This window comes from Hordeum vulgare, unplaced genomic scaffold, assembly GCF_904849725.1.
Source record: "Hordeum vulgare subsp. vulgare unplaced genomic scaffold, MorexV3_pseudomolecules_assembly, whole genome shotgun sequence".
NCBI classification, from domain to species: Eukaryota; Viridiplantae; Streptophyta; class Magnoliopsida; order Poales; family Poaceae; genus Hordeum; species Hordeum vulgare.
Genome location: NW_025422563.1, coordinates 1 through 24,991, shown reverse-complemented (window position 1 = coordinate 24,991; position 24,991 = coordinate 1). Strand labels below are relative to the sequence as shown.

At 36.3% G+C, this 24,991-nt stretch overlaps 4 protein-coding genes and 8 non-coding genes across 12 annotated transcripts; 4 read left to right on the top strand and 8 right to left on the bottom strand.

Annotated features, from left to right (window-relative positions):
• The first annotated feature begins 4 nt into the window (after positions 1-4).
• On the top strand, positions 5-76 carry TRNAR-UCU. The gene has a single exon. It is a non-coding gene; the product is annotated as a tRNA-Arg (tRNA).
• A 19-nt stretch (positions 77-95) lies between these two features.
• Positions 96-1,819, bottom strand: LOC123420112 (ATP synthase subunit alpha, chloroplastic). Its single transcript, XM_045107280.1, has one exon. The coding sequence runs from the start codon at positions 1,714-1,716 to the stop codon at positions 202-204; it is 1,515 nt and encodes a 504-aa protein (XP_044963215.1). The 5' UTR covers positions 1,717-1,819; the 3' UTR covers positions 96-201.
• A 2,558-nt stretch (positions 1,820-4,377) lies between these two features.
• LOC123420114 (ATP synthase subunit a, chloroplastic) lies at positions 4,378-5,716 on the bottom strand. The gene has a single exon (XM_045107282.1). The coding sequence runs from the start codon at positions 5,319-5,321 to the stop codon at positions 4,461-4,463; it is 861 nt and encodes a 286-aa protein (XP_044963217.1). The 5' UTR covers positions 5,322-5,716; the 3' UTR covers positions 4,378-4,460.
• A 91-nt stretch (positions 5,717-5,807) lies between these two features.
• Positions 5,808-10,955, bottom strand: LOC123420107 (DNA-directed RNA polymerase subunit beta''). Its single transcript, XM_045107276.1, has one exon. It carries the CDS (start codon positions 10,937-10,939, stop codon positions 6,506-6,508), a length of 4,434 nt encoding a protein of 1,477 aa, XP_044963211.1. The 5' UTR covers positions 10,940-10,955; the 3' UTR covers positions 5,808-6,505.
• Positions 10,956-12,488: 1,533 nt separating this feature from the next.
• On the bottom strand, positions 12,489-23,730 carry LOC123420108 (DNA-directed RNA polymerase subunit beta). The gene has a single exon (XM_045107277.1). The coding sequence runs from the start codon at positions 16,463-16,465 to the stop codon at positions 13,235-13,237; it is 3,231 nt and encodes a 1,076-aa protein (XP_044963212.1). The 5' UTR covers positions 16,466-23,730; the 3' UTR covers positions 12,489-13,234.
• TRNAC-GCA lies at positions 17,631-17,701 on the top strand. The gene has a single exon. It is a non-coding gene; the product is annotated as a tRNA-Cys (tRNA).
• Positions 20,114-20,187, bottom strand: TRNAD-GUC. Its single transcript has one exon. It is a non-coding gene; the product is annotated as a tRNA-Asp (tRNA).
• On the bottom strand, positions 20,546-20,627 carry TRNAY-GUA. The gene has a single exon. It is a non-coding gene; the product is annotated as a tRNA-Tyr (tRNA).
• TRNAT-GGU lies at positions 21,278-21,349 on the bottom strand. The gene has a single exon. It is a non-coding gene; the product is annotated as a tRNA-Thr (tRNA).
• Positions 23,313-23,386, top strand: TRNAM-CAU. The gene has a single exon. It is a non-coding gene; the product is annotated as a tRNA-Met (tRNA).
• Positions 23,731-23,834: 104 nt separating the features above from the next.
• On the bottom strand, positions 23,835-23,905 carry TRNAG-GCC. The gene has a single exon. It is a non-coding gene; the product is annotated as a tRNA-Gly (tRNA).
• Positions 23,906-24,729: 824 nt separating this feature from the next.
• On the top strand, positions 24,730-24,817 carry TRNAS-UGA. The gene has a single exon. It is a non-coding gene; the product is annotated as a tRNA-Ser (tRNA).
• Positions 24,818-24,991: the final 174 nt, after the last annotated feature.

Here is a 24,991-nt window from a genome sequence, read left to right as displayed (position 1 = left end):
AAAAGCGTCCATTGTCTAATGGATAGGACAGAGGTCTTCTAAACCTTTGGTATAGGTTCAAATCCTATTGGACGCAATCTTATTTCTATCTATTCTTTAAATAACTATACTAAACTAAAAACAAAGAAAACTTTTTTGCATGATTCAAATAACAAGAGTAGACATGCAAAATAACAAGAGTAGATATGCCAAATTTATTTGTTACTGAAGGGAAAACCGTTCCAGCTGTTCCTGAATAGCTTCCTTCAAAAGGATTTCCGCTTGCTCGGTGAATGTCTTGCTAGAAGATATAATTTCTTGGAATTGAGGTTTAGTATCTTTTAGGTGTTTACGTAACTCATCCAGAAATTTATTTACCTGTTCGATTTCTAACGAATCAAGATATCCTCTTGTTCCGGTATAAATAGTAGCTATCTGCTCTTCCACTGGGAGAGGATTTGCCTGGGATTGTTTAAGCAATTCCCTTAATCGTCGACCCCTTGCCAATTGATTCTGACTTGTTTTATCGAGAGCAGAGGCGAATTGTGCAAAGGCTTGTAACTCTGCGAATTGAGCTAGTTCCAATTTTGATTTGCCAGCTACTTGTTTCATGGCTTTAATTTGAGCCGCGGATCCTACTCTGGAAACAGAAATACCCACATTAATAGCGGGTCGAATTCCGGCATTGAATAGATCCGCCGATAAGAATATTTGTCCATCTGTAATGGAGATTACATTAGTAGGAATATAGGCGGAAACGTCTCCAGATTGAGTCTCAACTATTGGTAAAGCGGTCATACTTCCTTCGCCTAAAAGAGAATTTAATTTAGCGGCTCTTTCTAAAAGGCGTGAATGCAAATAAAAAACATCCCCTGGATAAGCCTCACGGCCGGGAGGTCTTCTTAATAGAAGGGACATTTGGCGATAAGCTTGTGCCTGTTTGGAGAGATCATCATAAATTATTAAAGTATGCCGTTCGCGGTACATAAAATACTCAGCCAGGGCTGCTCCCGTATAAGGAGCGAGGTATTGTAATGTAGCAGGTGAATCCGCCATTTCAGCTACTACAATAGTGTATTCCATGGCCCCCTCCTCATGGAAAGTAGTTACTACTTGAGCTACGGAGGATGCTCTTTGACCGATAGCTACATAAACACATATTACACCTTGCCCTTTTTGATTGAGAATTGTATCTGTAGCTACTGCTGTTTTGCCAGTCTGTCTGTCCCCAATAATTAACTCTCGCTGACCGCGCCCTATAGGAATCATCGAATCGATAGCAATAAGCCCTGTTTGAAGAGGTTCGTATACGGAACGCCTGGAAATTATACTTGGAGCAGGAGATTCAATTAAGCGAGATTCGGAAGCTATAATTTCGCCTTTCCCATCAATAGGTTTAGCCAGAGCATTTACAACACGACCCAAGTAAGCCTCACTCACGGGTATCTGAGCAATTCTTCCTGTTGCTTTTACAAAACTGCCCTCTTGTATCATCAACCCATCGCCCATTAATACAATCCCAACATTTTTGGATTCCAAATTCAGAGCAATACCCCTAGTACCTTCTGCAAATTGGACTAATTCACCCGACATTATTTCACCAAGACCTATAATACGAGCAATCCCATCCCCCACTTGAACTACGCGACCTATATTCTCAATCCCTACTTTCCTATTATATTGTTCAATACGTTCGCGGAGAATTTTATGAATTTCGTCGACTCGAAGGGTTGCCATTAGTGTTTCTTGACTCTTTTTTCGAAAGCAAGGGGAAAAATAATGCCTAAATTCTAAACGAAAGTAGAAGTTCAAGGCCTAATTAATTTAATTATCTCTTCCATTCCAGGGACCCGAGAATGCCAATATTAGCACGAATCGTACGGAAATGTAACTCGGTATTCAAACAACTATTCAGAGTTCCTAGAGCTCCTTGTACGGCCTGTTGGAAAACCCGCTGTCGGACCTGATTCATTGCCCTTTGTTTTTCAAAATAAAGGGTTTCGTTTTTAGACTTTTCTAATTGTTCCAAACTAATAGAAGTAGCATTAATCAAATTTGCTTTTTCTCGTTCTATCTCAGAGTATCCATTCATTCGATACTCATCCGCTTCTAGTTCGACTTTCTGTAATCGAATCCGAGCTTTTTCGAGTTGCTCAATGGTCCCTCTACGCAATTCTTCTGAATTTCGAATAGTACTCAAGATCCTCTGTTTTCGATTATCTAATAAATCTTTTAATGAAAGTAGATTATTTTGTAAGTTTACAACTTTTATGATCTCTTCCCGAACCAAACATGAATCTTTCGATTCATTTGGCTCTCACGCTCCTTTTTTTCTTTTTTTGCTATAGCAATTTCCATATCTTTTTTTAAGTATAAGTAATGAGCCTATCCTCTATCTTATTTTTTATGTTTATATTTCAATATACCGAAACCTATATAAGACTAGATAAATATTAAGAGGACTCTTCCGCCTAGATAAAAATATATCATGGTCAGCAAAGTTGTTTCTTTATTTATATTTGCCCTTTAGTTAATAATTTCAATTTCATTAAGAAAAACTAACTAAATAAATGGAAAATGAAAATTAATAGAATTCTTTTTTTTTTTTCTTCAAATCCAAAAAATTTCTCTTTTTTATACATAGGTCGTCGATTCGGCATTGGTTAAAAAAGGGCAGGGTGCCCCTTCTTTTTTTTTCTAGTAAATAGTTCAAACCATTTTATCGATATGAGTGTTCTATATCAGATAAATTTTACATTAGCTATTTCCCGTTTAAATTCGGTACTAATACTAATATAGTTGTAGAAAGAGTACCTCTTTTTGCCTGGACTTCAAGCAGTTTAGCTTTAACCGTGTTAATGGTCTCACATTCTTGGTTTATAGAGAATCAAAATTGATTTACCAATGAGTCGCGAAATGCTATGGTTCTTCCATATGATTTCTGAATTTATTCAGAAGTAATTCGTCGAGATCGTGCACCCTTTTCTTATTTATCCGAAAAATACTAAAAAATATTCTAAAGTGCAGCCGGATAGATCCAATCTATTCTTGAAATAGACAACTCGCACACACTCCCTTTCCAAAAAAAATCAAAACACCAACCACTACAGTTAGATTTATTAGATTTGTTGCTAAAATATCGGTATTAAGCCCGAAACTGCCAGCGGATGGCCAGTGAGCTAAAAAAACGAAAGAATGGGTTACATTTTTCATATGCTCTCCTCTTATAGATAGGACGAACAAAGAACAAAGTTTTTCGATCACTTACTTCGCTCGCCCTTTTTTGATCGGTTTTTTTAATGCAAATAGATTCAATCTAGTAATTTCTTTTAGATTAAGTCTTAGGTCTTGTTTGACCGGTGAAAGGCTTCCTTTGTTGAAATGTTCCGTTCCCAAAATTCCTAAAATAAAAGGAAAAAACTTTCCACTTTCCTAAACTAAGGACGGGAAATAAGAAGGCGAGCATATCTTCTAAATTAATCATACTCAACTCAGCCCTTCCTAGAATGCGGTATTATCTGTCCCGATAAATAGATAATTCCAGGAGTAATAAATAGGAGTAAATTAAATAAAGTATTGATATAATTGGAATTGCGGAAGCAAATACCAATTTACTAAAAAAAGAAAAAAGTATCTAATCGAAATCGAAAGAACTTTTTTTTTTAGGATTAAACAAAAGGGTTCGCAAATAAAAGCGCTAGTGCCACAACTAGTCCATAAATTGTTAAAGCTTCCATAAAAGCTAGACTAAGCAATAAAGTACCTCGTATTTTACCTTCTGCTTCTGGCTGTCTCGCAATACCTTCTACAGCTTGTCCTGCAGCAGTACCTTGACCAACTCCAGGTCCAATAGAAGCAAGCCCTACGGCCAATCCAGCAGCAATAACAGAAGCAGCAGCAATTAGTGGATTCATGGTGAGTAGTTCCTCGTGTCAAAAAAAAAGAAATGGTTAAGGATACAATCAACCAAAAAATTCTTACTTCTAAGCTCTATTGGGGAGAAGTAAAGTAACTAAAAAGTACAAATTGAAATCAAATTGAAATGTGAATTGTCCGAACTACATAGAAGGGAATTCTATATCCATATATCGGATTAGATAATGAATCTAACCTAGGAATATATAATATAATATCAATATCCTATATACATTTGTTTCTTCTATTTTGTTTGCATATTTTCTCATTTTCTATTGAATCGGATTCTAAAATCATTGCTTAAAGTGGAAACCCGCATAAAAGAGGACTCCACTTATAGATATTAAGGATATTTATTATAGTATAGATCTAGCCTGACTCCACCCTCCTTAATGCATATATACTTTGAAAATTCCATAATATAGTCTATTCTATTCTCTCTCCTACAACTCTAGGCTATATATTCATACGCATTTCTAACTATTGCAACCAAGCAGATTATCTGGAACCATGCATGAATTGAGCTAAGCTGAAAAAAAAAATACTATATTCCAAAACTAGTCAATTCAATGATGACCCTCCATGGATTCACCTATATAGGCTGCGGCTAATGTTGCAAAAATAAGAGCTTGAATACCGCTTGTAAATAATCCAAGAAACATGACCGGTATAGGGATTACTAAGGGGACTAAAGAAACAAGAACAACAACGACTAATTCATCCGCCAATATATTCCCGAAAAGTCGAAAGCTAAGCGATAATGGTTTTGTGAAATCTTCTAGGATGTTAATTGGTAAAAGGATTGGGGTTGGTTTAATATATTTCTCGAAATAGCTCAATCCTTTTTTGCTAAGACCAGCATAAAAATATGCCGCTGACGTGAGTAAAGCTAAAGCAACAGTAGTATTTATATCATTCGTGGGCGCTGCTAATTCCCCATGGGGTAACTCTATAATTTTCCAAGGTAAAAGAGCACCCGACCAATTTGAAACAAAAATAAAAAGGAACATAGTTCCAATAAAGGGAACCCAGGGACCATATTCTTCTCCAATCTGAGTTTTGCTCAAGTCTCGAATAAACTCAAGGACATATTCAAAAAAATTCTGCCCGTCGGTCGGGATGGTTTGTGGATTCCGAACAGCTATGACAACTGAACCTAGCAAGATAGTAATTACGACCCAAGAAGTGATGAGTACCTGGGCATGAATTTGAAAACCTCCTATTTGCCAATAGAAGTGTTGGCCTACTTCTACACCCGATATATCGTATAACCCCTTGAGTGTTTTAATGGAACAAGGTATAATATTCATATTGTCCTCTGATAAAAATTGAACTTCAAAAAAGGAATTCTTTTGATTCAACCATCTCTTTCTCAACTCAGCAACTTGAACTATTAATTTGATATTTAGGATACCAAGAAAGCACATCAGATCATAATATATATCAATACCCTCTAATATATATCAATATTCCCCTTCTTTTTTCTATGCAAAACAAATTCTATGCAAAAAAAGATATAGTAAGTCATTCCATAAATCTACGCAGTTGTCCAAGAATTCACTATATATTCTTAATCAACGATTTCTTATATAGAGAGAACGGCCCTCACAAATTGAAAATACTAATTTGTTAAGAATCAATCGAATTGAAGTCATAGTGTCATCGTTGGCTGGAATCGATATATTCGCGAGATCCGGGTCACAATTTGTATCGACTAAAGAAATAGTAGGAATTCCCAAAATGGCACATTCCCGAAGAGCTATATACTCTTTTTGCTGATCAAGGACGATCACAATGTCTGGCAATCTCGTCATATATTTGATCCCGCCGAGATACCTTTGTAAGGTAGATAATTTTCTCTTCAAGATTGCCACATCTCTTTTTGGGAGATGGTGGAATTTTCCCATTTTTTCTTCCGCTCTTAAGTCTCTAAATTGAGAAAGTCTAGTTTTCGTAATCGACCAATTCGTTAACATACCACTGAACCACTTTTTATTAACATAATGACAACGAGCCCTTATTGCAGCTGATGCTACTAAATCTGTTGCTCTTTTTTTGGTACCAACAATTAAGAAACTTTTTCCCTGACTTGCTGCATCAAAAACTAAATCACAAGCTTCTGATAAAAAACGGGCCGTTCTAGCGAGATTTATAATATGAGTACCTTTACGCTTTGCCGAAATGTAAGGGGCCATTTTAGGATTCCATTTCTTAATACCATGACCAAAATGAACTCCTGCTTCTATCATCTCTTTCAAATTAATGTTCCAATATCTTCTTGTCATTTTTTCCACACTTCCTTTTTTTTTCATCCTAACATTCCATTACGGAATTTATTTCTTTTTGAAGATTAAGAAAGATCCGAAATAGCTTGAAATAAATAAAATAATAATTGTTCTGAGAGAACCTTGTACTAAGAGTTGGCCATTGATACATTGATACATGGTATAAACAAAACCTTAATTTAATGAATTAACTGACTTGTTTTACTTATTAAAATAAAAATCTTAAAAATCTAAAATTTAACCTGTTAGTGTTCTAAGTTCAAAAGTCTAGTAAAGTAAAAAATATGTTTTATGTATCCTTAGGGTTAAATGTTAAATGGGGGTTTTTATGTCTCATAAAAATTGTTTGTTACGTCAGAATCTGAAGAAACTAATTCTGTATGGAGAAACAAAAAATCTCTCATTTCCGACGCGAATAGATTTTTTTTTTTTATTTCGAAATAAAGGTTCTTGTCTTGTGGGGAACGATGCACAAATTTTTGGAATCCGGTACCAACAGGTATAATCCCCCCCAGAACTACGTTTTCTTTCAAGCCTTTCAACCAATCAATGCGACCTCGTAGGGCAGCTTTTGCTAAAACTCGAGCAGTTTCTTGAAAACTTGCTTCAGATATGAAACTTTGGGTATTCAGGGAAGCCCTTGTTATTCCCAATAAGATTGCCCGATAATAGATCGATTCATCCAAAGCTCGCCCTGCTCGTTCCGCTCGCAATAGTCCGATTAATTCCCCAGGCGAAAAAACATTAGACATTCCATCTTCGGAAACCCGCACTTTTGATGTTACTTGGCGTATAATAATCTCTATATGTCTATTATGGATCTGTACCCCTTGGGATCGATAAACCTTTTGGATTTTATTAACCAAAGAAATACGACTTTGGGCTATGGTTAGCTCAGCTCCAATCAAGAATCCCCAAGGGACCCCAAGAATTCTTGGTATACGCTCATTCCAATCCTCAATTCTCCTTTCGAGATTGGGGGATAATGAATCAATTGAACGCGCTTCAAAGATTTGTTCCACTTTTGGAAGACCTTGCGTTATGTCACTAGATCTCGATTTTTCATATATAAACGTAACTAACCTATCTCCCTTGTAAAGGATTTCTCCATAATGACCATTAACAGTTGCTCCTGTAGTGGCCAAATAAGGTTTAGCTGCTCTTATAACAAAGGAATCCATATTTACACTGAAAATTTGACCAGATTTTTTTATGTGCGATTTAAATAGACATACATTTTCACAAATAAATTGTCCAAGGTGAATTATTGCCAATGTCTCTTCCCAAGAATCATGATGGACAAAGTGACAATTCAAAAGGAATGGATCCAACATTATGTTACTATCGAAATTGGAAATCCTTTTATTTTCATCTATTAAAGAGTATTTAAGTTCTTGAAGTACTTGGAAGGTTTGTTTCAAATTGTCAACGAACAAATATTTTTTTAGCAGGATTTTATTATGCGTTAGTAAATAGTAAGATGAAGAAAAATGCGATATACTAGCTACAATAGCCCCTAAGGGCCCAAAAATTTCTAGAATAGGAATTCTAGGATTCCATTCTTTTATCGCATTGGGATGTTTTGAATTCTTGAATAAACCAATTCGAGAACAGTTGGATGCCGACAAAATCATCAAAGATTGGTATTCTTTATTTCGATTCAACAAAGTGCCAATAGCTTCTTGATGTTGGCTAAGTGATTCAATCTTCGCCTTGGAATAAAAAGAATTGCTATTGGCGCGATCTAACCTATTATGGGGAGTCGGTCCTCCACTTGTCCTATCATACCTTTTTCGTGTATACGAAATAGTGGACTTGACTAACTCAATTCTTAGGAAATCGCGAATAAGATCATTTGCTCTTACCTCAACAAGGGAAGCACCAGCCTTTTCTTTTTCTTCTTGTTCCCAATTCACTACTAAGCAAGTTCTAACAAATTGACTATTTGTGTGATAAATTCTTTGAGTTAACTTGCTATTTTCATGATAAATAAAATTGACAAGTCGAATTTGGAGATTATTTTCTTCTTGCAAGAGATCCTGCGGGAAAAGTGTTGCTAAATTTCTTCCTTCGTCCATTTCATATGCCACTGTAGGGCGAACGGAAACAAAATACTTTTCCTTGCTCTTGAGAATTTTTTTCCGTTGAACATAGACCCAATTTTTCTTTTTTTTTGATTCCTTAGAATCTTTTTTTTGTCTTTCTGGCGGTATCAAACACCCACCTAATATCTTATCTGCCTCTTCAGGAAAATGAATATCTCCGGAAAATATTTTGAGTTCCGTATGGCTTTTTTTTCTCTTCACTCGGACCAGTCCGCCTAGTCCACTTCTTGTATTTTTTGTGAGTTGTGTATCCACTCCAATAATACTATTGTCAAGTATCTTTAGGGATGAAGATCTCGGCAAGATATGAAGTTCTTGAAGAATGAAAAAAAACCGATCTACTTCTTTTTGGTATTTTAGACTAAATTCTTTTGTTCCTCGATGCTCAATCAAACCCTCTTTTTTTAAGATGGAATCTTCCTCTGGGCTCTCGTATTCGTCCTCTGAGTCTTCTTCTGAGTCTTCCTCTAAAGTACCATATTTTTCCTCGCCGCTTTCCCCGGGGCTGCCATATTCGTCTTCTGAGTCTTCTTCTAAAGTTCCATATTCGTCCTCTTGGGTCCTATATTTGCTCTCTGGGTTCCCATATTCCTCTTCTGAGTCTTTCTCTAAAGTCCTATATTCGTTCTCTGGGTTCCCATATTTGTTTTCTGGGCTCCCATATTCGTTTTCTAGGGTTTCATATTCGTATTCGTCTTCTAGGATTCCATATTTAGATTCTTCTAGGGTTTCATATTCGTCCTCTCGGGTCCTGTATTCGTGTTCTAGGGTCTCATATTCCTCTTCTGAGTCTTCCGCTCGAGTCCTATATTCTTCTTCTAGGGTCCTATATCTAAATTTAACAATTCCTGAACCCTTTTTATCTTTTCTGTATCGGGGATCGTCAAAATAAGCAAAAATAGTATTTCTACGTAAAACACCCATAAAGGGGATTTCAATCGAAATCCCAAAACAGGATATTAGTTCTTTCTCTTGTTCTTGATGATATTGTAATGGAATGACGAACCTATTTCTTCGCTTTTTCGCCAACAAATCTGAATTATCTTGAAAAATAGAAGGATAGATCAAATTCCAATGGCCATTGGACATGATTCGATCCGACGTTGAATAATCAAGAATTTCCCTATCTTTTTTACCATAAGTATTCATTTGATCTTGATCCTTGTGGAGTGAAAAAGACGCTATACTGGATCTGCACATACTTACGGATAATATCCATAAATGGCTTGTTTTTGGTAATCGACGAAGATTACCATATTGATATTCGGGCGCATGGTAAACATCAGTACTCCAGTGCATTTCGCCGTCTGATTCAGAATAAATATGCTTTTGTACCCTTTCTTTAAAATGTAAAGTGGACGTTCCGGCACGAATCTCCGCAATTACTTGTTCAGATTTTACATATTGATCATTTTGCACTAGAATCAAGCTTTTTGAGGGAATATTCACACTATATAGAATATCTTGACTCTGAATAGTTACATGCAAGTCTATATAACATAGAAAAGCAGGCTGTCCATGACGGGTACGTGTGGGGTGAACCAAATTCTCATTGAATTGGATTTTTCCATTCGAAGGGGATCGTACAAGGTCGGCAGTACCCCCTGTGAATACTCCGCCAGTATGAAAAGTTCTTAATGTTAGTTGAGTCCCTGGCTCCCCAATTGATTGACCCGCAATAATACCTACGGCTTCTCCCAATTCCACCAGATCACTATGAGTAGGACTCCGGCCATAGCATAATTGACAGATCCAAGAAGTGCTTCGGCAAGTAAAGGGGGTTCTAATATATATTGGTTGTGCTCGAAATGGTTGTGCTCGAAAGGCAGTTATGAATCGATTGACTAATCCAATTCCAATATCTTGATTTCGCGCGGCAATGCATCGTGAACCGATATATATATCGTCTGCTAATACACGACCAATTAGTGTTTGGACAAAAAGTTTTTCCGTCATCCCATTTTGAGGACTTACAGAAATACCTCGGATAGTACCACAATCTCTTCTACGCACAATAATATGTTGAACTACTTCAACAAGTCTACGTGTAAGATATCCAGCATCTGCTGTTCGTACAGCAGTATCTACAACCCCTTTGCGGGCTCCATAGCAGGAAATTATATATTCTGTCAAAGAAAGTCCCTCGCGTAAATTGCTTTGAATAGGTAAATCAATCATTTGTCCTTGAGGGTCCGACATTAATCCTCTCATACCTACTAATTGGTGTACTTGAGATGCATTTCCTCTGGCTCCTGAAAAAGACATTAGATAGACTGGATTAGAAGGATCCGTTATCCGAAAATTTGAATTCATTTCTTGTTTCAAATATTCACTTGTCGCATACCATATCTCAACAGATTGGCGTAATTTTTCTACCGCGTGTACAGCCCCATAATAATAGTGTTTCTCCAAAAGAAAACTCTGTTGTTCCGCGTCTTGGACTAACCATCCCTTAGAGGGTATTGTTAAAAGATCCTCGATTCCTAACGAAATCGATGTAGTAGTGGCTTGATAGAAGCCCAGAGTCTTTAGTTGATCCAGTATATGGGATGTATATCCCATTCCAAAATGATCTATTAATCTGCTAATAAGTCGTTTCATACCAGTTCCGTCTATCTCTTTATTATGAAAGACCAGATTGGCCCGTTCCGCCATACATAAGTACCCCCTTTTCGGCTGAGTAGGATTCGACAATTGCTGAGTAGGATTCGACAATGGGCCTGAGTCAGTGATTCGAAAATTTAATTAACTTAATTGCCTCAATCTCAATCTGGATTCGCGTGGCAAATAATGATGATACTAGGGAAATCGGAATGCCCCCCGAAAGCAAAGGGGAGGGGCATCGCCGAATCTAACTTTCTTGTTTAGGTAGTGTATGAATAGGCCTGACTAAATCCTTGTACGGCTTCCTCTATTTCTCTATAAAAAGAAATATGACCAAGAGTGGTTCGAATGTATATCGAACGAATTTCTTTTTTTCTATTTCCCATTATTAGATAGTGAGCATAAATCTCATGATAAGTCCCCAAAGATTCATATTGAATTTCAATCGGAACTTCTCTTGACCCAATGACGCGTTGATCCAGGTTCCATCGTAGCCACAAGGGACTATCTAAACTGATTAGTTTTTGTCTATAAGCTCCCAGTGCATCATAAGAACTAGAAAAATGGGGTTCTTTATCTTTCCTATACTTAGAATTATTATTATTGTAATTGACTTTTAAATTTGGATAGTTTCTGAAACTATTATATCTATTTGCACAAATACCTCGACGCTTTCCAATTGTTAATACATAAAGCCCGATAAGCATGTCTTGGGTTGGTACGCAAATAGGATCCCCAATAGCAGGAGATAAGAGATTCATATGAGAAAACATAAGTAAACGGGCTTCCGCCTGAGCTTCCAAGGATAAAGGTAGATGAACAGCCATTTGATCTCCATCAAAGTCTGCATTGAAACCCTTACACACTAATGGGTGTAAAGAAATAGTACGCCCCTCTACTAAAGTGGGTTGAAAGGCCTGTATGCCTAATCTATGCAGAGTAGGTGCTCTATTTAACAGTACAGGATGTCCCCGCATAACTTCTTGAAGTATTTCCCATACAATGGGTTCCTTTTCCCAAATTTTCCTTTTAGCAATCCTGACATTAGAAGTGGCGCGTTTCGTGATTAAATCGCGAATTACAAATAGCTGAAAAAGCTTTATTGCTATCTCTAGAGGTAATCCACATTGATGTAATGAAAGCGAAGGACCCACAACAATGACAGAACGCCCCGAGTAATCGACCCGTTTCCCAAGCAGAGTCTCGCGAAACCTTCCCTCTTTACCTTCAATTACATCTGAAAGTGATTTGTATACTTTATTGTGACCATCCCTCGTCGGTTGCCCGCGGGACCCACTATCAAGAAGTGTATCCACGGCTTCTTGTACCAATTTTTCCTGGCACATTACTAAATCTGCTGGCGCTAATTCACTTCTTTTTAATAGATAGGCAAGATTGTTGTTCCGACGGATAACTCTCTTATAAAGTTCATTAATGTCTGAAGTCACTACTTTATCTCCAGACCTATAAACAATAGGTCTCAATTCGGGAGGAAGAACCGGTAATAAGCACAAAACCATCCATTCTGGTTCTACATTTGTTTGAATAAAATGTTTCGCCAATTGCATGCGTCTAATCAAAAAAACTTTTCTTATTCGTCTTTTTCTATCTTCCCACTCATCTCCACTATACCCCTCGTCTTCTAATTCCTTCCATTCGACCAAAGAATTCTCTATAATAATTCGCAAATCCAAATCTGCTAATTGTTCTCTAATAGCACCTGCTCCTGTCGCAATTTCCCGATTTCGAAATGTTGCAAAGCCTGGGGTAGAAAAAAAGGGAGAAATGCTGTGGTTACAGGATGCAATTTCCTCTTCGAATAAACCTCGTAATCGTAAAAAAGTGGGTTTTTTAGTGCTGGGCCTAGCAAAAGAGAAATCGCCGTATACTAGGCCCTCCAACTTCTTAAGAGGTTTATCTAAAAGATTCGCGATATAACTAGGAAGACCTTTCAAATACCACACATGAGTCACGGGACATGCGAGTTTGATGTATCCCATTTGATATCTTCGTATCCGAGAATCCACAAATTCTACCCCGCATTTTTGGCAAAATCTTTCGTCTTCGTTTTCAGCTCCGCTCGCTCGAGAATTGCCACAACCGCAAATCCCGCTTTTTATGGGTCCAAAGATTCTTTCGCAAAACAATCCATCTTTTTCTGGTTTATCGGTTTTATAATGAAAAGTAGAGGGCCTTGTGACTTCGCCAACGGCTTCTCCATTAGGTAGGTTTTTGTTAGCCCAAGCCTTTATTTGTTGAGGGGAAACGAGTCCAATTTGAAGTTGTTGATGTTTATATTGGTCAATCATAAAATAGAAATAAGAAAAGAATTTATATTTATTCCGATCAAACTTCCTCCCTATTAACCTGGAAGTTCTTTTCAGATACAAGGAAATGATTCAGTTCTAGAGCCAAAGATCGTAGTTCTCGAACGAGCACTCGAAAAGATTCTGGAGGATCCTCATGATTAGGTATTCTTTTTCCCCAGATCGTAGCATTAAGTATTTCTTGGCGAGCTATAAGATGGTCAGATTTATAAGTAAGTATCTCTTGTAAAATATGAGCAACACCAAATCCTTCTAAAGCCCAAACTTCCATTTCTCCTACTCGTTGTCCCCCTTGCTTGGCTCTTCCTCTAACCGGTTGTTGTGTAACAAGTGAGTAGGGCCCAGTAGAACGCCCATGAATTTTCTCATCAACTTGATGAATTAATTTTAAGATATAGGACTTCCCTATTAGAACAGGTTGCTCAAAGGGGTCGCCTGTTCTTCCATCAAATATTCTGCTTTTTCCCGGGTACTCGGGTTCAAATACCCATGGATTTTTTGTTTCTTTACTGGCTTCATATAATTCTGAAAACACAAGTTTTCTTGAAGCCTCTTGCTCATATCTCTCATCAAAGGGTGCTATTCTATAATGTTTCTTTAGCAGATCCCCCGCTAATCCGAGCGAGCTTTCAAATATTTGTCCCACATTCATTCGGGAGGGTACTCCTAAGGGATTGAAGACCATATCAACGGGTGTTCCATCTTGCAAATAGGGCATATCTTGCCTAGGCAAAATTTTGGAAATGATCCCTTTATTCCCATGTCTTCCGGCTACTTTATCCCCAACTTTGATTTCACGTTTCTGTAAAATATATACACGAACCATTATGTCGAGGGGGTCCCTTTGGATCCATTTCACATCGATAACGCGCCCTCTTCCACCTATAGGTAATTTCAGAGAAGTTTCTTTTGAAGTGGAAACCTCAAGGCCGAATATGGCCCGTAATAATCCAGCTTCTGCGATATATGATGATTCGCTCGCTATCTGAGGCGTTAATTTACCTACTAAAATATCACCAGTTTCTACCCAGGATCCCAACCTAACAACTCCATTTTTGTCCAAATTGCGGAGTAAATGTTCTTCTAGATGTGGTATTTCTTTAGTGATTTTTTCAGCGGAGCCCTGGCTTGTCGTATCCGTCTGAATTTCATATTTCCGGATGTGAAAAGAGGTATAAATATCCTCATATACCAAACGTTCGCTAATTAGTACTGCGTCTTCAAAATTGTAACCTTCCCATGGCATATAAGCTACTAATACGTTTTTTCCTAAAGCAAGTTCCCCCCCAACTGTAGCAGCTCCTTCTGCTAAAATTTGTCCTTTTTTAATGGATTTACCCCGTGGAACCCGAGGTTTTTGGTGCATACAAGTATTTTTGTTAGAGCGACGGTGGTTAACTAAAGGAATACTTATAGTCTTCCCACTACTTGATAAAAGTATCTTATGACTATCAGTAGAAATGATCTTTCCCTCGCGTTCGGCTATAACGGAAACCCTCGAATCTAGAGCTGTTTGGCGTTCCAATCCAGTTCCAACAATGCATTTCTCGGACCGAGAAAGTGGAACTGCTTGGCGCTGCATATTAGAACTCATTAAAGCCCGATTCGCATCATTGTGCTCAATAAAAGGAATGAGAGAACCCCCAATAGAAAAATATTGGAAAGGAAAAATACTTCTAACATGAATCTGTTCCCATGCAATAGTCAAGAATTCTTGGCGGTATCTAGCTGGAACAACCTGTTCTTCCTGAATACCTTGATTCAAGGACAAAGAATTTCCTGCTGCTATCATATAATACTCATCTCTATTTGGTGATAGATAAACCACCTGTCTCTCTTTTTTTTCTTTTGCTTTCTCAGCAGATATTTCATAAAACGGACTCTCTATAGATCCCCACAAGTGATCAATTCTCGCATGAATTGCTAAGGATCCAGTAAGTCCAACATTGATTCCTTCAGACGTGTCAATTGGACAAATACGCCCATAGTGACTCGGATGAATATCTCGGCTCCGAAAACTTGCGGTTCTCCCCGTCAACCCTCCAGGACCTAAACAACTCACTTTTCGCCCATGAACAGTTTGTGTCAATGGATTCGTTTGATCAAAAACTTGAGATAATGGGTATGTGCCAAAAAAGGTCTCATAAGTAGTTATTAATAAAATTGAAGTTGAAGTTGGAGTTACCAAAGTTTGGGGAGTCGGTTTCGATTGACGTATGAATACTCTACGAATAGTTTTTTGAACTGCATGTTGTAAACGACCAAGAGCCAATCCGAATTGATCTTGTAACAGATCCGCAACCGAACGAATACGTTTATTTTTCAAGTGATTCATATCGTCATCGTCAAGTATACCCGTTCCAAATTTCATTCCAATCAAATGATCCGTAGCGGCCAATACATCTCGTGGTAACAAGAATGTATTGTTCTGAGGTATATCAAGATTAAGTCTCCGATTCATATTTCGTCGACCAATCCTTCCTAATTCACATTTTTGTTGAAAAAATTTCTTTTGTAATTCCTCGCATAAGGACTCCGAAAATACCAGGTCCCCACCTACACAAGCAAATTGTTGATAAAACTCCAAAATAGCTTTTTCTTTTGACTCAATCCTCTTCTTCTCCTTAGCATTCGGGAAAGACAAGAAAATTTCAGGGTAGGAAACATTATCTAGAATTTCTCTTAGATTCGAACCCATAGCTGATGATAGAACTAGAATAGATATCTTTTGTTTTCTACTCACGCGAGCCCATATCCTTTCTTTTTTATCAATTGCTAATTCCGATCTCCCTCCCCAATCTGATATTATAGTCCCGGTGTAGATAGAAATTCCCTTATGATCTAATTCCGAGCGGTAGTAAATACCAGGACTTAGCAATATTTGATTGATCACAATTCGGTATATTCCATTTATAATAAAGGTTCCTAAGGAATTCATTATAGGAATGTTTCCGATAGAAATGGTTTGCTTTTGCACATCGAAACCAAAAATTAATCTCGCAGATACATATAATTCGGAAGAATAGGTGAGTGATTCATACACAGCATCTCTTTCTTTTATCGAGGGTTCTAGCAATTGATATCCTTTCGCAAATAATTGAAATGCAATTTCGTGATCTGGATCTTTAATTGTTGGAAACTTGTCAAGTTCTTCTGCCAAGGCTTGATTAATGAACCTAAAAAATCCCTCGAATTGGATCTGACTAAATCCGGGTATTGTGGACATTCCCTCGTTTCCATTCCGGAGCATCTTAATCTTAAGTTTCCTGTTTATCAAAGAAAAATTCCATTATCAGCTCACTCTTCATCAATCCCTACGGATTGATCTAGCAATCATGGAATCTATATTCTGTTTACTGAATCACATGAAATTCTAGGGAACTCCACATACGTATTTCATATATGTATTTCATACATATGAATAGAGACCATTTCGACGAAAATTCTAGTTTACCAGGGGTACAAATGAAATGAAAATGAATTGCTAAAATATTCCTACAAAAAAAATTATGCCACTTATACTTTATAATATTCTAATCAGATTGAATGGCAAAGATTTCTCATTTTATCCCCTTTCTATGAATGTAATAAAGCCGTAATATAATACACTAGAAAGTTTTACTTTACTTCGATTTAGAATAGCGTGCTTACTTTAATTTCTAAAAATAATTTGAGGGTTCTTTTTTATTTCGGATCGGAGTAGTATAATTGCTAGAAAATTAAGTATTTCATTGTGGAATTCTAAAATAAAGTAAGTCCCTTTTTTAAGTACATGCCAATCTAATTATCCACCTCTCCCCATATCCATGCTTTTCTTTTATCGTAATTTCACTTGGGTAGGCCAAGATAGTCAGGTTATACTCTAATATCAGAGCAAATTTCCTTTTTTTATTCAAGATATTTAATTTAATACTTTGAAAAATTAAAGCACGATTCCCCATAGAGATATGTACATAAAGGGGATCTTTGGATAATAATGCTGCTCGGACCTAAAGTTCACCTATACACGGATTAAGCATAAAGCCATAATATTTTATTATGCCATTGAAATTGAAGGGGGGGAGATAATACCGATTTAAGAGTAGTTCACTACTGCAATTCAAAAAAGAAAGAGAATTCTAGTTAATGGTTCCAATTTGTTCTGAATTTTGCAGCCTGTGACTAGAAATCCACTTTTCTTCTTTTTCATCTCAATAGAAAGAAATGGGAAGTTTTATTGTGTTAGCAATGTATGTTTTAAGATAGAATCTATCGAGGAGAATAATCGAAACTGGATCAAAAAAAGCAGGAGTATCTTTTTTGAAAAAGATTGGAAAAAAGTAAGTTTAATTATATTCAAAATAAAAGAAAGGGGCTTTTCGTAAGAAAACGTGGATGAATACTTGCTGTTTTCTAGATTTTCGATCGGATTTTTTGGCGGCATGGCCAAGCGGTAAGGCAGGGGACTGCAAATCCTTTATCCCCAGTTCAAATCTGGGTGCCGCCTGATCAATAAAATACTTAGGTTTTCTAGTACTGATCGAATTCAATCAATTTTTACTTCGCATAAGTTCGGGCAAGAGAGTAACTAAGCCTGCCGATACTGGGTTTAGAGAAACCATACCATAGTTCTATCCTTAAACTAGGGTTAGGGTTTGTTTTGGCGGTAGTGGCCAAAATGGTTATCAATAGGGGTGAGGTAGTGTTTCCTTATTCTTTTATTATATGAATTTGAATTGGTTCTTAATTGATTCGATTTGAGAATTTTTAAATACGAGGATAAGATGTCAGAAATCTTGGTATCCAAAGAAAGGTCCCTAAGGGGCATTCTTCTCTTTTTCAATCTAAGATTCCAGAAGGGACTCCACGAAAGAATATCAAGACTTCCTAATTATCATACATTTTTTTATCGTACATCTTATGTGACCTACATACACTAGAGTAACAAAAGGAATAAAAAATCTTCCTATTCCCGCTTCTTCTATTCAGGACATCATTCCCGTACTCTTTCTTTTTTAAGGTAAGGAAAAAAGGGCTTTATAGTATCGTATTTTTAATGCTCTCTAATTCTACAAGAATTCCTATAAGAATTTGTTAGGAGTAAATTCCTTGAACTGATTGATCCATGGCCTTAGGGCAGAAGCCCTTTTTGACTCTGTACCCTTGATTCCACTATGATTATTGATCAATAGTAGAATAATCCCTTCATAGAAATAGGAGACATAATTTAGATGGATATAGTAAGTCTCGCTTGGGCTGCTTTAATGGTAGTCTTTACATTTTCTCTTTCACTAGTAGTATGGGGAAGGAGTGGACTCTAGGGATACGATACTACTAATTGATTAAGTAATCAAATTGTTGTATCAATTCTTTTTTTAATTGATCGTTTTGCATTAATTATTTTGTCAAACGTTATTCTTTAATCTTTTTCTTTAGTTTTGTTTCACTCCTGTAAGAAACTCTTGTATTGTAAGAAAGAGCCATTATACCAATTAAGAATTTCTACTAGAAATGACTAATGGTTAAAAAAAGTTCTATACATAAGAAAATTAGACTTTCTTCCACGGAACTATTCACGGCATATCACACATTTTCCATTTGTTTTATACTCTTTCTTTATTCTTAGAATAATTTTTATTCTCTTTTGAAGCATCTCGCGGGATATTTAAGCATGAAAGATTCGCTGGTTTTTTCCTTTTACTTTTTACTATAGTCTATTCTTATATTATTTTTCTTTCCTTCCATGGATTCTTTGGTCAAGAATTGTCTTCGATTTTTTTATTTTGACCTGATTGAAATTAAGTGGATGCAATGAAAAAAGAAATTGAATTAGACTACTTAACTATTTCAATCTACTAATCTATTCTATGTAGATTCAAAGATAATATAATAGAAAGACTCTAAAGTGTCGTAGAAAAAACTATATGTAGTTCTTTCTACCACACTTTAAGATTCCAACCAGATCCTTTCATTTAAGACTTGGATTTTTTTTATTTAATCCCTTTTTCATTTCTTCAATGATTAATTGGAATTCCACTTAATTATTTTGGCTGACTGTTTTTACATAAATAATAAGTAAAAAAGAAGTAGGAATTAGAATGAACAGTGCAGTAGCAATAAATGCGAGAATATTGACTTCCATAACCTCTTTATTTTTTATTTTCACAATAACTCGGGATGTAATCCCATGGAGAGGAAAAAGGGGTATCTTGTAAATTCAAGGGTAGGGCTTGCATTCTGATAATACTGAATCAATTCAATATTATGAATATCGGATCTATCAAATCAATTCATGGATGAGAGTTATATAGTATAACATAGGAAGATCCTATATCCATACTAAGACCAAAATGGGTTTTTTGATTGGATTAGGAATTCCCTCTTTTTTAATCCTTTTTTTTCTACTTTTTCTTTTCTATATCTCTAACCCACGAGCTTTCTTAATCTTATACAATTTCTCTTCCTTTTTCTTATAGTTATACATACAATTATGTATGTATTATATGAGCAACTTTCTATGGGTCACATAGACATCCAAATAAGCAGTAGAAGTGAGATGGGGAAAAGAGGTCTGAAATAAAAAGGGAATACAATTTATGTATGGATTCCGGTAAAATACCGGTACTCTATTCCATAACAGTGGAATAGGAAATTAAGATGAGGATGGTATCATCATAAAGAAAGATAGAGTAATATCCTAAAATTCTACTAATCCACATATCGTATGTGTGTCTTTCTTTATCTTTATCGATCGGGAGTAGTGAAAAAAATTCCTATACTCCTTCCCTCCCTCTTTAATGAGAGATGCAAAATAAAAAAGTGAAGTAAGGGTGCCCTATGGGTATTTGATCTTGCTCCCTGCCCCTTTTTTTTCATGGAAAAAGGAAATATGAATTTCTCCATTCATTGAACCCTAGTTCGGGACTGACGGGGCTCGAACCCGCAGCTTCCGCCTTGACAGGGCGGTGCTCTGACCAATTGAACTACAATCCCCGCGGGGTGTATGGCATACCCATTCTTAAATAGAACCATAAGAAGATTCGATTCGTCTGTCGTACTCTAAGAAATAGACGAATCATATACTACATACCCACATATTAATATTATATTATACGTGGGTATAGTGAGAGTGACATAACTAGTATGTCGTGATTTTTTATCACTAAAAATGGATAATAATCCACCCTTCAACAAGAAAAACTCTTTTGTTTGTAAGAAAGGAATGAGAGAGATATGGATTAGAAAAAAAAATCCCCTTTTTTATTTCTCTTTTATTTCTATAGATCAGACATTTTATTTTATGGGAGAAAAACAAAAGGATTTAGTTCATATTCACGAAGCCCTAGATTTTTGGGCCGAGCTGGATTTGAACCAGCGTAGACATTGTCAACGAATTTACAGTCCGTCCCCATTAACCACTCGGGCATCGACCCAGGAAGAATTTATTCTAGGGTTTTTGCTAATCTATGATTAACCTCCTTTCATAATACTCCCTACCCCCAGGGGAAGTCGAATCCCCGCTGCCTCCTTGAAAGAGAGATGTCCTGAACCACTAGACGATAGGGGCATCACTAGACGATAGGGCCATATACAACCGCTCGTGATTATACTATAATCATAGTATGAGCAGTTTTTTTGAATTGTCAATATACTCGAAAAGTATAACTAGATCCAAAGCAAAGAGTTTTTCTAACTTTTCTGCTATGTTTTCATCTAGGATTTTTTTAGTTGATGGTTAGATTAATTCATGGATCATCCTCTACCTTTTAGGGAAATTCATTTTAAATGTATAGAATAAGAATGGATTACTAAAAGGGATTCTAGATTAGTTCAGTACAGGTAGTTATTTTATTGATCTAAGATAAGATGAAAAAGAGTCCAATTTTTTTTTTATTTCCATTCCGTGCTTCATTTAGTGTTCAGACCAAAAATGCATTCATCCCGCACTAAGTCATAAAATTCTCTAAAGAGAAAGCTTCAAAAACAAAGAAAAAAGCGAATCAATTTAGTAGAAAAGTACTCTATCAGATTCGAACCAATGACTTACGTCTTAGCACGAGATTACTCTACCACTAATTTAAAAAGCCCTTTATCGGATTTGAACCGATGACTTATGCCTTACCATGGCATTACTCTACCACTGAGTTAAAAGGGCTTTTTATTTAATTCAAAAATTTGCCACTTTGATTTCCCATTATGGGTCTACTGCATAATGTACATATTATATATATATAATATATAGAGATATAGAGAGAGACATTATGTATAGATTGTATATGTATTGATATCTTGAGAGCTCAAAATAAAATTAAGAAAAAAAAACATACCCAACTCTTCTTGGTTCATGGTTTTCCGTTTCCGAAGGCTAGTAAAATAGGCGGATTCTGGAACCCCAAGGATTCAATGGTATATGGAAAATATAAGATTTCCAATCCTAGCGGGAAAAGGCAGGGAACAGATACCCAATAGGATAGGATCCTTGGGAGGAACTTTTGGTAATGGCCTTGATCCTCTATGCTATTTTTTATGTGTTCTTAGTTCTATTGAACTTTTTTGATTCTTTTAAACAAGAATCTAATAAACTAGCATTGAGTCAGTGGAAAAAAGGAGAGAGAGGAAAGTGTTAAATGGAGAGAGTCGACTAATCATAGACTTTTAGGATCTTCTTTACATCAGGTAAATCTGTCAGCCCTGTCCGTTTTTTTCTTTAAGTTACGACTCTTTAAGTTACAACTCTTTGCTTCTTACTTCTATCAAGCCATAGGGAAAGTCTATGATGAATTTGGAAAACTCATCTCACTCTTACTCTATGGCTCGGACTTAATGGGGGAAGAAAACATCTTCTATAATTTCTTTTTTGTTCAATTCTGGACAAAAAAGAAAAGGAAAAAAGGAATTTATAGGGACAGTGTTACCCCCTATATCCCCTAGTTTATATTGTAGGAATAATAAAACAATTTAGCAGTCTGGCACACTTACGTCCTCGCAAAGTAAATAATGATTATTGTAGTCGTAACCGTAGAATAGGATAGGATCCTAATCAAAATAAATACATTTGGTTCAGGCGCTATTAGCAGGGTAAGAAGAGATTTATTTTACAGACCAGAGGGAGAGGGGCTATCTAAATCCTAAAGTAAAGGCGCGCGATCGAAGTAGAAGTACCAATGGCTCAGTGTCATGAACCTTCTCCATCTGATTCAATAAGGGGGAATTAGCCTCCTTGTCAAATGGCTATCCTTGACAAAGGGTACCATTTATACCATAATATACAATGTAGCGGGTATAGTTTAGTGGTAAAAGTGTGATTCGTTCTATTAATAACTGAATTTGAAATGATATACTTAAGGCATCCTTAAGTTTTTTTTTATATTCCGATGAAAACTTTAGTTCTTATAAAGGATTAAATCCTTTTCCTCTCAATAGCATATTGAGGAAGAATATACATTCTGGCGATTTGTACCCAAAAACTAATTTAAATTGCATCCAAAATAAAAATTGGATTATGATATGAGTACAGAGTCGCGAAGCATAATTTTGCATTGGATTTAAGTATTCCAATTTTGAAAATATGAGTAAAGGATCTATGGATGAAGATACAAAAAAGTTGATTTCCAATCGTAACTAAATCTTCTTTTGTTAAAGGATAAGGAAGCCAAATAGCTAAAAAACGATAGTTTTGGTTTACTAGAACCATCCGCATATTGTTTCAGCTCGGTGGAAACCCAATTCTTTTCCTCAGGATCTCTTGAATGAAATTAGGGAACGAAGTAAGTAGATTAGATGGATTTAGATAGAATTTCTATCTCCTACTCTATAAGGATCATCTAGAAAGCAGAGAGCTTTGGTTCCATTCAAATAGAAAAGCTGACATAGATGTTAAGTGGTGAGAATATCCATAAAGGAGCCGAATGAAATCAAAATTTCATGTTCGGTTTTGAATTAGAGACGTTAAAAATAATCAACCAACGTCGACTATAACCCCTAGCCTTCCAAGCTAACGATGCGGGTTCGATTCCCGCTACCCGCTCCATTCTGTATAAAAGGAGTATTCTATTTGTCTAGACATGTTAAAGGCTTGTATTCAAGCCTTTTTTGTCCACCAGTTTCTGGTACTACAGAGCGGAGTAGAGCAGTTTGGTAGCTCACGAGGCTCATAACCTTGAGGTCACGGGTTCGATTCCCGTCTCCGCACTTAGCAGTCTCTATAAAAGGAGTATTCTATTTCTCTAGATATGGTAGAGGGGCGTATCCAACCCTTTTTTATTCATTAGTTCCGGGCCCTAGAGGGCAAAATTGAGCAATTTGCGAAGCCACTTGCCTTCACAAAAAGAAGGCGCAAGGCTTCTCCCTACCTTGCAGAAAATAAAAATGAAATGAAAGGGACAGTCTACCTCTCCCTTCCTTTTAAAAACAGTTTGCCCGTTGTTTGTCTCAGTTAATACCCAATTTTGGGGCTCTGTTGGCTAGTTCTATTTCTGCCTCCGGAGCGCCCTCTTTTTTTGAGGGGGATGCAAAGGAAGGGTAAATATAGTAAGGGATACGGCACTAGACTAATACTTAATTAATACTTAATTTAATATAAGTAGTTAAACAATTAACTAGACTAAACTTTTTATCATAGTACTTTGATAAATTAAGCGGGCGAGCGGCGGGAATCGAACCCGTATCTTCTCCTTGGCAAGGAGATGTTTTACCATTGAACTACGCTCGCTACGGTATATATTTTATAGCGTATATCCGCTTGGGTCGACCGTCTATGTCTGGGTCGACCGTTTCATTTCATTTTCTATTCTATTATATTAGATATTAGAGTTTTCCTTTTTTTATTATCTGTCAATGAATATTCTAATGGGAATTTCATAATACTGAAAGAGAAGAGCTAGCAATTCGGAACGCAAATTGCGTTTTAATACGTCTCACTATTCGAATTTTTTAAATGGCCTTTATTATTTCTTTTTTATGGGGTTACTAAATATTAACCAAATTTAATTTAAGAAATGAGAGAATTCAGAATAGCTACGAGAAAGACTAGTCCAATCCATAATGATGTACCGGAAAATACAACATTTTTATTATTTGACCAACCATCAGGAGAAGCAAATACAAGGGGTACACTAATTACTAAGACTGAGGAAGTCGCAATTAATGCAAAAACAGCTAATTGGAAAGCAATAGTCATATTTCTAATCCTCCAAGCTACCATCAAATAAAGTTGACTACATATTTGATCCCTCACTTAACCAAAATTGTAAAAAAATACAAGAAGTAGGAGGGGTTTAATCATGAATCCATTGATTCTTCTCTTTAATTAAAATTTATTACTTAACCTCTTTTTTATTTGGATATGGGGGTGAGAGGAGGTTATTTAGTCTTTATTTCACAAGCGGGTATAGCGGATCCTGTATCCGTGTATACAGTATACAGAGATATATCGAAAAGGAACTTGTATCTGATATCTTTCTAGAGGTTAATAAATATTTTTATTTTTTATATGGCTATGTTCTATTTGTAGGAGTAAAATAAGGATTAGGCGGTGGAGAGATGGCTGAGTGGTTGATAGCTCCGGTCTTGAAAACCGGTATAGTTCTAGGAACTATCGAGGGTTCGAATCCCTCTCTCTCCTTTTGCTTATTGAATACGTTTGTTTCTTTCATTTTTTTTATTCTGTCCCTTATCTTTCTTTCATAAAAAGGAATGAATGGCTCGGCTAGATAGAATAACCGAGCCAGAACAGAAAAAAAGTAGAACAGGTATAAATAAGAAAATCTTAGTTAAGAGGGTTCATGTAAAGAACAGG

Excerpts from the sequence above, each read along its gene's own strand:
- LOC123420114 (XM_045107282.1), bottom strand. The coding sequence starts at position 5,321 with ATGTGCTTTCTTGGTATCCTAAATATCAAATTAATAGTTCAAGTTGCT.
- LOC123420112 (XM_045107280.1), bottom strand. The coding sequence starts at position 1,716 with ATGGCAACCCTTCGAGTCGACGAAATTCATAAAATTCTCCGCGAACGT.
- LOC123420108 (XM_045107277.1), bottom strand. The coding sequence starts at position 16,465 with ATGCTCCGGAATGGAAACGAGGGAATGTCCACAATACCCGGATTTAGT.
- LOC123420107 (XM_045107276.1), bottom strand. The coding sequence starts at position 10,939 with ATGGCGGAACGGGCCAATCTGGTCTTTCATAATAAAGAGATAGACGGA.